At 34.6% G+C, this 12306-nt stretch overlaps 2 protein-coding genes across 3 annotated transcripts; both read left to right on the forward strand.

The window, feature by feature from the left end:
• The first annotated feature begins 918 nt into the window (after positions 1 to 918).
• hoxd11a (homeobox D11a) lies at positions 919 to 4531 on the forward strand. Of its 2 annotated transcripts, XM_066688232.1 has the most exons (3): positions 919 to 1140; positions 2511 to 3185; positions 3799 to 4531. In XM_066688232.1, the coding sequence occupies exons 2-3, from the start codon at positions 2519 to 2521 to the stop codon at positions 4029 to 4031; spliced, it is 900 nt and encodes a 299-aa protein (XP_066544329.1). In that variant the 5' UTR covers positions 919 to 1140; positions 2511 to 2518; the 3' UTR covers positions 4032 to 4531. The 2 variants fall into 2 exon arrangements, with proteins under 2 accessions (XP_066544329.1, XP_066544330.1); XM_066688233.1 differs by lacking the exon at positions 919 to 1140 and having other exon boundaries at positions 2527 to 3185.
• Positions 4532 to 9472: 4941 nt separating this feature from the next.
• Positions 9473 to 12306, forward strand: hoxd10a (homeobox D10a). The gene is made up of 2 exons (XM_066688205.1): positions 9473 to 10314; positions 11399 to 12306. The coding sequence occupies exons 1-2, from the start codon at positions 9588 to 9590 to the stop codon at positions 11671 to 11673; spliced, it is 1002 nt and encodes a 333-aa protein (XP_066544302.1). The 5' UTR covers positions 9473 to 9587; the 3' UTR covers positions 11674 to 12306.

Genomic DNA, 12306 nt, shown 5'->3' on the forward strand with positions numbered 1-12306 from the left:
GTTAACAATAATTGCAGTTATCTTGCTATAGACCTAATCAAAAAAAAAAATGTTTTAAATTAAATTAAAATTGATCTTTATCTTTCCGCATTACGTATATACACACGAATGCGGGGAACTAAAAGTATACTTACATAATTGTAATTATAAATGTATATAGGATATATGTATAGCTTGTATGTATATATATATATATATATATATATATATATATATATATATATATATATATATATATATATATATGTGTGTGTGTGTCTGTGTGTGTGAGTGTGGGTACACTCGTGCTTTATTTCTCAATTTCGATTTTATTGTGTATTTTTATATCTTAATCTCCATCTTCAAAATATGATTGCATGATGTCGATATCAAAGCAGTGGCAAGATTTTCAGAACATTCGAAAAAAATCCAAGGTTGAACGTGCATTTTAAGATTTAACCTCTTTTAAATATCCCTAATTTATAGTTTATATGGAAACAACTTTTTCTCTTAGCATAGTTAGCCTAAATATATAATTTAACAATTTAAACACAAAAATACTTAAATATGCTATTTTTAAAATAAAATAAAAACTTGACAACCTTTACTCTTTCGTCGACTGCTGTGCGTATATATAAACTTGCCACAACACACACACACACACACACACACACACACACACACACACACACACATATGCATATATACACACATATGTGTGTGTGTGTATGTGTATATACGTATGTGAGTGTGTGTGTATATATATATATATATATATATATATATATATATATATATATATATATATATATATAATGTGTGTGTCTGTATGTATGGCACGTTTACTTCATGGGGGCTGTTTTTACCCCCACCCAAAGCACCCTTTCTTCTTGTTATACCCTTAAACTAGACGCTTCCCTTTGTCTGAGTAATAAAATGATTTGAGGGCTGACGGTTATTGCTGATAGCTGGGTGCGCATCGTCTCAGACCACAGACGTTCAAAGCCAGAAGAGTTGTTTTGGACTTGGCAGTGTGAATCCTTCAATGAGCTTTTCATCCTCACATTGACCGGGAGACTTTCAATGATTGGAATGAATTCGGGCGAAGTTAACTCAAATCGGGCTTATTCCAATTGGCCTATAAGCCAAGAAGATGGTGAGGTAAAGTAGTTTTCTGATTTTATATTGTAGGTTCACTGAAAATAATTGTTTGTAACTTTGAAAATATGAAGAAGACGTTCATATTTGGGAAATAAACTGTATGTGTGAGTCTGTATGAAACTACATTTTAAGTAATATAAATGCCATGTTCATATTATGAGTAAACTATGAGGTCACAAGAGTGCATTTTCTTGAATACACATTCTTGCTTTTGTTTTTCTAGTGAGAGTATAACGTTGTATTTTATTTCAAATACATTTTAAATTAATTATTCAATTCAGAATGAATTAGGTGTGTATTCTGTAAATACACAATAAATCGTCTTGATGTATTTCCTCCAAACTATTTACATGTAATTATCAACGACAATTAACAATTACCTGAGCATTAAATGATTGAAGTACCCACTCAGGAACAGTAACAGATCACGATAGTGTGTATATAACAAATACAGACATTCATTCTTCTTTTTGTGGTGGATACATTTCACATTCCTCAATCCCTGTATATGGAAATGACAAAAAAATGTTTCGAAATGATTAAAATATTAATCATAATCCCCAAGGTATATGATGAAAGAACTATGAAATGCTTTTCTTTGTCCATGACTTTTACTTCATTTGGTTTGGTATTATTATTTTTATGAGATGCCTCTCTATATTATATGAGGCTGTGTTTATATATACTGCATGTGTAAATGTTCAGTATTATCCACTTATTTTACCGAATACAATATAATAAACAGCCTATATAAGATACTCTCCATTTGGCATAAAAAGATTAGTGTTGTGTTATCAGAACTGATGTTCGTTTTTACATATCTTAGTGTTTATCGTAATACATTAAAAGGAGTATATCGAGATATTTTAGTTAGTTGTTTTTATTCTTAAAGAGAGACATATTTCACATTTTCATACTCAACAGTCAGATTCATTGTTACATTAAATAATGATGGATCCAAGTATTTTAAAAATGCTTTACACACACCTTAATAAAGTGATTAGTTGCATTGCAATTGTTTTTCCACCTCCTTCAAATAAACAAAAGATCCAGCACTGCACTGGTAAAATGGGAAAAAAAAGTTTCGCTCAAAAACCTATCCTATATAATTTCAGGCATTGTTTACTACTGCCCAATTCGTTGGGAAAATGTGAGGTTTAGATTGGGTTTTCTGCAAGAGCAGGCGACCAATGAACTGACTCGTACGAATTGCTCAAGATAGTTCTTAATGACTGATATTGATATATGGTCATTTCTGTACTGGATCACGTGACCCAATTACCTCCAGAATCGATCAAGATGAATTGCACGTCAGCTTACGTTTCCGACTTTTTTTTCCCCCTCCTCGGGTCCTGTCCACACGCCTCTAGTGCAATAGATGGACAAAGTTTCACACACTCAACCCTGCCTATTCCTACTCACAAAGCCAAAAGGAGACATGACGGAGTGTGATGATCGCAGCAACTGTGCGTCAAATATGTATCTGCCCAGCTGTACATATTATGTCTCAGCACCCGATTTCTCGTCGGTGTCATCGTTTTTACCTCAAACTACTTCGTGCCAAATCAACTTTCCTTATTCTTCCAATATAACACAAGTCCAACCTGTGCGGGAAGTGGCTTTCAGGGACTATGGTCTGGATCATCCAAGCAAATGGCACTACAGAGGCAATTACGCTTCCTATTATTCACCAGACGAGATCATGCACAGGGATCTGATCCAGTCATCGAGCAGAACGGAAATGATCTTCAAAAATGACTACCACCACGGCAGCTCAAATCCGTCATGCAATTTATTCACGAATGTGGGCAGGAATGGCATTCTTCCGCAAGGATTCGACCAGTTCTTTGAGACTGGGAACGGCAATGCAGAAAAGTCCAACTCTGAGCACATGCGGGAGAAGGCAGAGTCCAGTTTCCCCGCAGATGCTGCCTGTGACAAACTGTCTCCAGACACTTCAGACCAGGAGAAACAAACGCCAACTGAAAACACATTGGAGGATTCCCCTTCATCCCACTGCGCCGAGGAGAAGCGCACCGGCTCAAGTAGGTATAGAAGGATTTGACAGAGGTTAGAGTACAAGTCCAGTACTGTGTCGGTCTGGTTTTATGTGAAACTTTATAAGCATGCTAAGGCTTTTATATACCCTATAAGATTTGCTTTACTGTTGTAAAAAATATTTACGATGGGAAAACTGTTTAGGTGGGCTTCCACGATATTACGGATGCATATTATATGTCCAAAACCAACTCCAGAGTTATTTTTAAAATGTTTAGCGGAATGTGTCAAAGTTGTGTTAGATGTTGCCGAAAATGGGAAATGGGGTCAGTAGACGTTATACTGTGATGCCTGTTTCCATTCTCTTCAAACATGAATGATGCTTTTGTTTCCCTCAACAATGTTTTATATTGACACTATATATACTATCTAGCTTTTCACTTTGACTAAGGGTCAGGCATTATTCATTATGGAGAGTTGTAGATTTTCTTTGTGTACATGACTGTATCTAAGTACATGTACATATATAAATGTGTGCATGTGTTTGAATGTGTGAGCTATATATAATTTGTTTATATGTGAGGTATATTACATTTGTATTTGAACGCTTTCGGGATTATTTATAGATTGTTACTGATGTATTTATTCATTTATTTATAGGTTCCTCGAAGTCAAGAAAAAAGAGATGCCCCTATTCCAAATTTCAGATTCGAGAACTGGAACGGGAGTTCTTTTTCAACGTGTACATAAACAAGGAGAAGCGCTTGCAGCTGTCCAGGATGTTAAACCTGACAGATCGACAAGTGAAAATCTGGTTCCAGAATCGAAGAATGAAAGAGAAAAAGCTGAACAGGGATCGGCTTCAGTATTTCACCGGGAATCCCTTATTCTGACCATTTAGAGCTGAACAAAGGCGCTCCTCAGAGCAGTACCTCCAATGCTGGTGATTCCTGTTGGGACATTTTATACAGTAGAAAGACAACAAAACGTGAACTGAACACTTGGAAAATAACACTTGACTATGCAAACCTCAGAGCGTGTGGTATTAGGTCCTCAACCCTTTTACCTGGAGAAAGCAATGGATTGAATCCCAGTTTCCCATTGCTTATAGTCTAAATGGTTCCCAGAATGAGAATTACATTTGAATAATGACAATCTACGTCTTGAGCCCCTGTTTTTAAAGCTGGGGAATGTCAGTGGAATATAATTGCTGTGTACCCATTTTCTATTTATTTGTTGTTGTTAATTTCATCAAATCATATACAACATGGCAGCAACCATGTAATTGATTAAAATGTTTTAAAGTGTAATTTTGTTATGGTATGTATGCCTTTTATTTCATATACGCATGTGAACTGTATGAACATATTAAATAAATGTCAATGAAGGGTTATTTATGATTCTTTAAAGGTTTCCTTCCACGTGCAATCAGTTGCTTTAATGAGATATTTACACACACCAGTAAACATTTTTTAAGAAGCTTTAGGCAACTTTAAGGCCTGCGTATCCAAACTAATAGGCTGTCCGTTTTAATTCAGTATGTAAATCAGATAGGTTAACTACTAGGGAAATGCTACGAAGCGTTTTCTTTAAACTGACAAAACAAAACAGCACAAGAACTTTGTTGCAGGACATCAAACACCTAGGTAAACAATCCTCATCTACGGACGTTATGGCTCTAATGCTATGAAGTCCTTTCTTGCCTTTAAATTGCAGGACAGTTGTGTTTGCAAAACCTTGAACCGTCTAGACAACACAATAAAGACCCCAGCTGTAAATGGCTAAATGAGGGGTTATTGCACCTTCTGGTCACTCCAAAAACGACATTCCACATTATGCTAAGACGTATAGTACTCATACATTTGTAAAACAGGCTGATATCAAGAAGTATACGTGTGGTTGTAGAAACAAAGTGATTGTGCATATAATGTTAGAGGTATTCACTCTGAGCACAGTCATTTATGACACATTAAAACCATGCATAGAATTGATAAACATGAGGAAGAACAAAGGCGAAATGCAATATTCAATATGATAACTGGGAAGTTATTTTCATAATATAAAACTTGGATAAAATGTTTTAGATTTTGTCTTTGAACTTCTCTAACGTCAAGGTCGTCACCTTTAACCCTTTTGAATAAGTAGGCGCCTTTTGGCTATTCACTTATAGTAGCACCACTCCTTCCCAATAATATCTGGGTTTCAGCTGCATGACCCAAACTGCGGGTCACTGTTAGGCAGAATGGATACAAATATTTTTTTTAACATTTGTAAAGAAACGTTCGCCATATTCTGCATGTAGGCCATTGGAAATTCGTGTTTGGCTACGCATTATGTAGTTTATATCTAATAGTCGAAATCATCCAACGCAAGTTTTTATCTGGTTTTAAAACACGTTGTATTTCATTTTTTAAATGAAAAGCGTAAATTAAACCTTGTGTTTGGAAGTATGAGTGGGTATCTAAACATTATTATTTGTTTTAGCTTATAATCCGCTTCTGTTTTATTTTCGTTTCAAATAAATAAATAACAATTTTGGTTTATTTTCTTAGTTACTTGCCAATTGTTTGAACTCAATACCGTATATTGACTCATTTCAGCACTTCAAGCGAGAACTGAGTTATGAAACCTAATAATCGAAAAGGAAATAAAAGGAAGCGTGTTTGAAAAGACTTTTCCTGTGTAACTTCCTATATTGCCAACAGGCTAGAAGTCATTGCTGCACCAAGCAACATGTAGACGCGCGAAAAAGGTACCAAATCATTGAACAAATATGTATTTTTCCTAAAGCAACATAAGCATATATATATATATATATATATATAGTATACTAAATATTTTAAATACAGTGACGTGTGACCAAATGGAGAACTTCCCAAATATTCCCTGACTCCTAAGCTCAATTAGTATAATTCTAATTACTACATGGGATACATTTAAAATATTTTACACACAAATATACATATTTGTGCTAAATATAAATGCTTGTATTTTAATCATAAGATTGCGGACAATTTACAGGGCATTTCTGAACTACTTATAGCGGCCAATATTAATATTATCCACAAGAGGGCGCTTTCAGCAGGTTTAATGCCTTTCTACCACAGTTTTCATATGCTGCTGCTACTACTATTATTATTATCATCTACAGTATTATCCATATTATTATTATTATTATTATTATTATTATTATTATTGTTTGTTATGGACTCTTAATTTAATTTGTTTTCATAACCTCACAACTGAGGCTTATTTCACTGTTCCAGAGTTTTCTCCTGCAGAATCTGTGTGTAGAATTGCTTTTTTCAGCAAGTGTATAGTTATGATTATTTGTTGATTAAATTATCTAAAATAATTTAACATATAGTACTTTAAAGACATATTGCCATATTTAATAAGTAAAGAAATACTGAACCTAATACAGTGATTAAATATCGAGCCAGGATAATTTCCAAAATAAAAATATGTGAATTGTAATTTTGTTAGAAAAACCGAATAAGGAAATTAGATATTTGTAATGTAAATTGTTCATGTGATAGCTTTAAATAGCCTATTGTTATAAGCGTATACCTATTTTATTTTGTGCTATTTTAAAATATTGAATTTAGAAATGCTAAACCACATTACGCCCTTTATATACTGTTTGAACTTCAACATAGCCGAAGTAATTTTTAAAAACTGATCACTGATTGCCCAGACTTTCGTTGTATTGGAGAATTGTGTCCGTTTATTATTCAAAAACGATAATTTTGTCTAATATCTGTTTGTGGAATCATATTATTATTTGAAATCATTTTTAATTCGTGAAATATAACAATAGTCATCATTCATGATCTTGTTCACCGTCATCGTCTCCATCGTCCACTAATAACAACAACAACAACATCAACGAAGTAACAATCCTTCCTGACAATAGCCTTAGAAAATGAAACACATTTATAAACTTTGAACCGGGCTTTTGTTCTCGTCTTTGCAATCGTTATCAATTTAAATTATCTTCTGAATTTGTTTTGGGCACAATATTTTAAACTTAACTCAGTTCTAAAATTAAAATTAAAATAAATACTCGTGTACACAAAAACATTATGATGTATAACAATTGCTGTGAAGATTGTGATTGTTTTACAGGCTTGGATACATTTAAGAGGAGTAATACCGTTTAAATTATATTATTGATAAATCAAGTCGTAGTGATTGAGTAAATAAAGTAGCAATACAATATTGTATTGACCCCATGGTTCAATTTCTAAATGTAATCCAAATTCAGTACAAAAATGAACTTGAAGGAGTATTTATCTATCTGTCCATGTGTGTGTGTGTGTATATATATATATATATATATATATATATATATATATATATATATATATATATATACATACATACTTACATACAATAGGCTAAATATATACGTGTGTGTCTATTAATATTTTTAAACTAACTATTAATTCCTCAAATGAAAATAAATAATTTTCAATATCTCCATTCTTCCACTGTTGTCAGAGCGTTGCCTGTTTCATTAGTGTTGTTACTGTAGGTTATGTTTTAACCAAACACTGGTTATTATATTGTTGGTCGTGTATCGTTTTGTACTTTATGATATGGGTTGGCGTTGAGCAATAAAAAAGCACCATCTTGGCTTCAGTTCAGAAGTATTTGAAAAGCCTCAGTAAACCGTTGTATAGCGGGACACTGGGGCATTTTTCTGTATTTCTATCCCGTTTGAGTAGTAGGGCGATTTCATCGGCACTTCCAATAGTATGTATTAAATTATTTCTTTTTATGTAGTTTTTAGTCTTCGTCATTTAGAAAGTTGTATCTTTATTGCAGATAAAAACGTGACACTAAAATGTAAACAACAGAGGTTTTATTTTACCATGCAAATTTACAGAGAAACTCATGGTACAAAAATGAAAGCAAAGGAAATGTTGTCATACTAGAGAACATGTTACTTTTAATCTTGACACGCAGTGTACAAATAATTACATTTTTCACTACTACTACTACTATTATTATTATTATTATTATTATTATTATTATTATTATTATTATTATATTCAAAATACTAAGACAGTCTACATACATTTTTTCTTTTATGCACATTTGTCAAAGTATATATAATAATGACAAAAAATATAATATTCTATAATAATACATTTGATATAGCAATTTAAAAGCAAGATTTTTACAATATATTTTCTGATAATATCATACATACAAAGTATAAATATTATATCATTCATTTTCAGCACAGACCCTTACAGTCACAACTACACACGTTTAAGATACTTTGAATAACTGTTTGTAACAGCTATCTAATACATATCATGCAATTTAAAGTATGGATCTTTGAAACCAATGAGAACATTTGCAATCTAATTTAAAATATACAAAGCAAATATGGCGTCTGCTAAAACAGTACAATCGTAGGATGTTTTAATATTATTTAAATTATTCTAAATTTATGTAAGAAAATCCAAGCAACACTGTGAAGAAATCAATATGATAAATTCCCTGAATTCATAACGCGAACACCATTTTACGAATTTAAAACTATGAATCTTATCTTTTACAAAGTCACAATTGATTTCTTCATAAAACAGCGGAACATCTGCTTTAACTAGGGGTATAATTCCTTGAAAAGCATTAAGAGCAAGAAAATTACTAGGAAGCTCCAGAATGCAGATGAGAAATATATTGATCGCCCTGATTCTTCTTAATATGTATTAATAAATTCAACAACCTTTGATGCTCGGAATGTGTCAGACACAAATGCTTTTACTTAGTCTATAAAAGAAAACGTACATGCATTGCAGAATTATAACCGAAATGGTGAAGTTCACTGAACTGCATTTATAAAAATGAATGCATTTGTATTGCAAACCATGCCTATGCAAAATAACGTATAAGGTATTTTTGGTCTTTCATTAGCATACATGCATACATATATACATACATAATATTAGCCCCTGTTTTTCATGTGAAAGAGATTTCGCCTGTATTAGGATGCAAATACTTCAGGACATTTTGCATCTTGAACTTGAATGGAGTTTTAAATTAATTAATTGACGTGTATAGTGAGCACACTTCACCGCCGTTTTTATTTCACAAAGCTCAACCAGCCGTCTAGACACAGTAGCTTTACTTTTCTTTTTATTCCATGCGTCCAGAGAAAAGCAGTGTTCAATGTTCAAGTTGTCTTTGTCAGTCTTACAATCAATTTCAAGTCCGCGTCCTAGGTGTCGCTGTTGACCACCTTTGAGATCCCAATCAAGTCCCGATCGGGTCATGTGACGTGAAGGGAGGCTGCGTCTCAAGGCCATTTTCAAATTTCATTGGTTTGGTTGTCATGTGGTCGCAGAGAGGCATCCTGAGTTACACAGGGATTGTTTTGCTAGATATGTCAGCCTGCAAAGGACATCTCTCTCTTCTTTAAAACCTCTCCAAAAATGTCCTTTCCCAACAGCTCTCCCGCTGCCAGTACCTTTTTAGTAGACTCCTTGATCAGTGCTTGCAGGACTGACAGTTTCTATTCCAGCAGCAATATGTACATGCCATCCAGCACAGAAATGGGAAGTTATGGGATGCAAACCTGTGGACTTCTGCCTTCCCTCGGCAAAAGAGGAGAAGTTAGCCACCAAAATATGGGCATGAATGTCCATTCGTATATACCTCAGATAGATAACTGGGCAGATCCGAGCAGATCGTGCAGAATAGACCAACCAGCCACCCAGCCGATGCTCACTTGCACTTTTCCATCCAACATAAAAGAAGAAAGTAACTGCTGCATGTATTCCGACAAGAGAGCAAAGGTCAACTCTGCCGACATGCCCGCTTATCCGAGCCTGATTCCCGAACCGTGCCCGGTGGAGAGTCCCGAAATCCCCGTCCCGGGATATTTCAGACTGAGCCAGACTTATGCATCTGGGAAAAATCAAGAGTTCAGTCATGCATCTGAAACGAGTTCAAACACAATGCTGCAGTTGAGCAGAGTCCATCCCAAATCCCTTGCTGAGGTGGAAAAGAAAATAATTGAAAATCCGAGTAACCGAGAGCCTGCCAAGACCCCCAGTCCTGTAGAAAGCCCAGAGCCAAAGTCCAGTTCGCAGGAGGACAAGCATGGCTCTACTGAAGCGTCTGCCTCCAGCCCAGACGTGCCAGACAAGGACGCTAAAGGTGGGTATAATAATAAAAGGACTCATCGTGTCGGGGTGTAATACCAACGCGCCAGCATCATAAAAGCCAATATAAAACACAAACAACCCTAAAGTCGTAATGTTTAATGAGAGCCTGACTCAAGTTGCAGTAAAATGTGTTTACAGGGAATTGAAATCGTCTTCCAGCGTGTATCTCGGTATGTATGCGCGCCGTTTGGTTACATTTAAATTAACTTTCTATTTTTTGTTTCCTTTTGTGGTTTGCGGCACGATTTGTTAAACTCACACGACCTGTGAATCTGTAGAGCATATGCAAAATACAACATGCTTCAAAGTCGTGTAGATGGAAGAATTAAGTCATTTTTAAATTGTCTTGGTTATTTGTATTTGTTTTACTTCTCGTACATCACTGTTTTAGGCTAAATTAATATTTTTCGTGTTCTCGAAATACGATTGAAGAGTCTGCTTTCAAGCTAATCATGTTTAACGTTTTTGGTTGTTGTGTGTTTCGTTACAACTTGCAGAAGTATGTGCTGGGATTGACACACTTTTAAGCGGTCGATTTAAAAAATAAAAATAGGACTACTAAAAATAAAATAAATGAATGGGGATTTAAGTAACACATATTATATGTATGATACACTTTGTATTATTTACGTATCTTCTTACACACTGTATCTGTATGATTGTTTTATTGATCGCCTATCTATGTCTCTGTATCTGTGTATACCTATTTATCTATCTATGCCACCCAAACAAATTATAGTAATAAATAGCCTAATTATTTCGACAGATAGAAAGATGGTTAAATATTTGTGAATCTCCACCGCCACATAGCACGATCCCCCATTCCGTGATTTACTTAAAAATTGAATTTAAAAAGCACAGAGCTGAAAATACCTGCTTATTTATTGCCAAATCGTGAAATTTGTCTAGACTTCAAAGCTTTTTCCACTTATTTAAATACGTTGATGGTTAAATAAAATCCAACTTCATTATATTTGAATATAGTGTACATATCATAATGTATCCATATTTGTGTACAGGCCTATGTGCAAAGATGTGTTTGTGTAATATATTTTTCTGCTCTGGTGTTCCTACAGATAGTAAAAGCGACGCCCCAACAAGCAATTGGTTAACTGCAAAAAGTGGCAGGAAAAAAAGATGCCCTTACACAAAGCACCAGACACTGGAATTAGAGAAGGAGTTTTTATTCAACATGTACCTGACTCGAGAGCGCCGCCTAGAGATCAGCAAGAGCGTCAACCTCACCGACAGACAGGTCAAGATATGGTTTCAAAACCGCAGGATGAAGCTGAAGAAGATGAGCCGGGAGAACCGCATCCGTGAACTCACCTCCAACCTCACCTTCTCCTGAGCATCCACTCCGACGCACGGCTGTTCGGTTTGGGTTGTTCGTCCGTTTGTTTTTCCATCAGATGTAAGATGCACTGGGGACTTGGACATCTTTTTTTCCCCACATTTGGATACTGTAACTCGTCTTTGTATGTTTGAACTTTTGATTGTATTTGGTTTAGAGTATTTTTGCAAGTGACGCATTCTATGATTTAAATATGTTTTCTCACAGGGTATAACTACGGAGTAGTTTCGTCTCGAGGTCTTAAATTATTAAAATGTTGCAGATTCCCTATGATGGGAGATTTTTTTATTCGTATTGTTTTGTATTTTTGTCTGTTTGCTTCCAAAAAACGAAGATAAACCTTTTTGCTGTATATAAACAAAGCCAACAACGAAAAAAAAATAAGTTATTAAAACGTTATGAGACCATGGTTTTGAACAGGAAAGCACATTTAATGTTAGTGAATAGCAAAACATATATCAGCATACACTTTAGAGTAGAATACTATAGTTTCCTCTGAAACCGTTTGGAAATCCCATGTAGGCTATTGTAACTGTGGTAAGTATTGTAAACCAATGGGTGTAACTTTGATGCATGTTTTGTGGCATGTACACTGCAATAAATTGTATCTGTACAAATGCTTGTGTTTTA

This window comes from Amia ocellicauda, chromosome 16 (assembly GCF_036373705.1).
Source record: "Amia ocellicauda isolate fAmiCal2 chromosome 16, fAmiCal2.hap1, whole genome shotgun sequence".
NCBI lineage: Eukaryota > Metazoa > Chordata > Actinopteri > Amiiformes > Amiidae > Amia > Amia ocellicauda.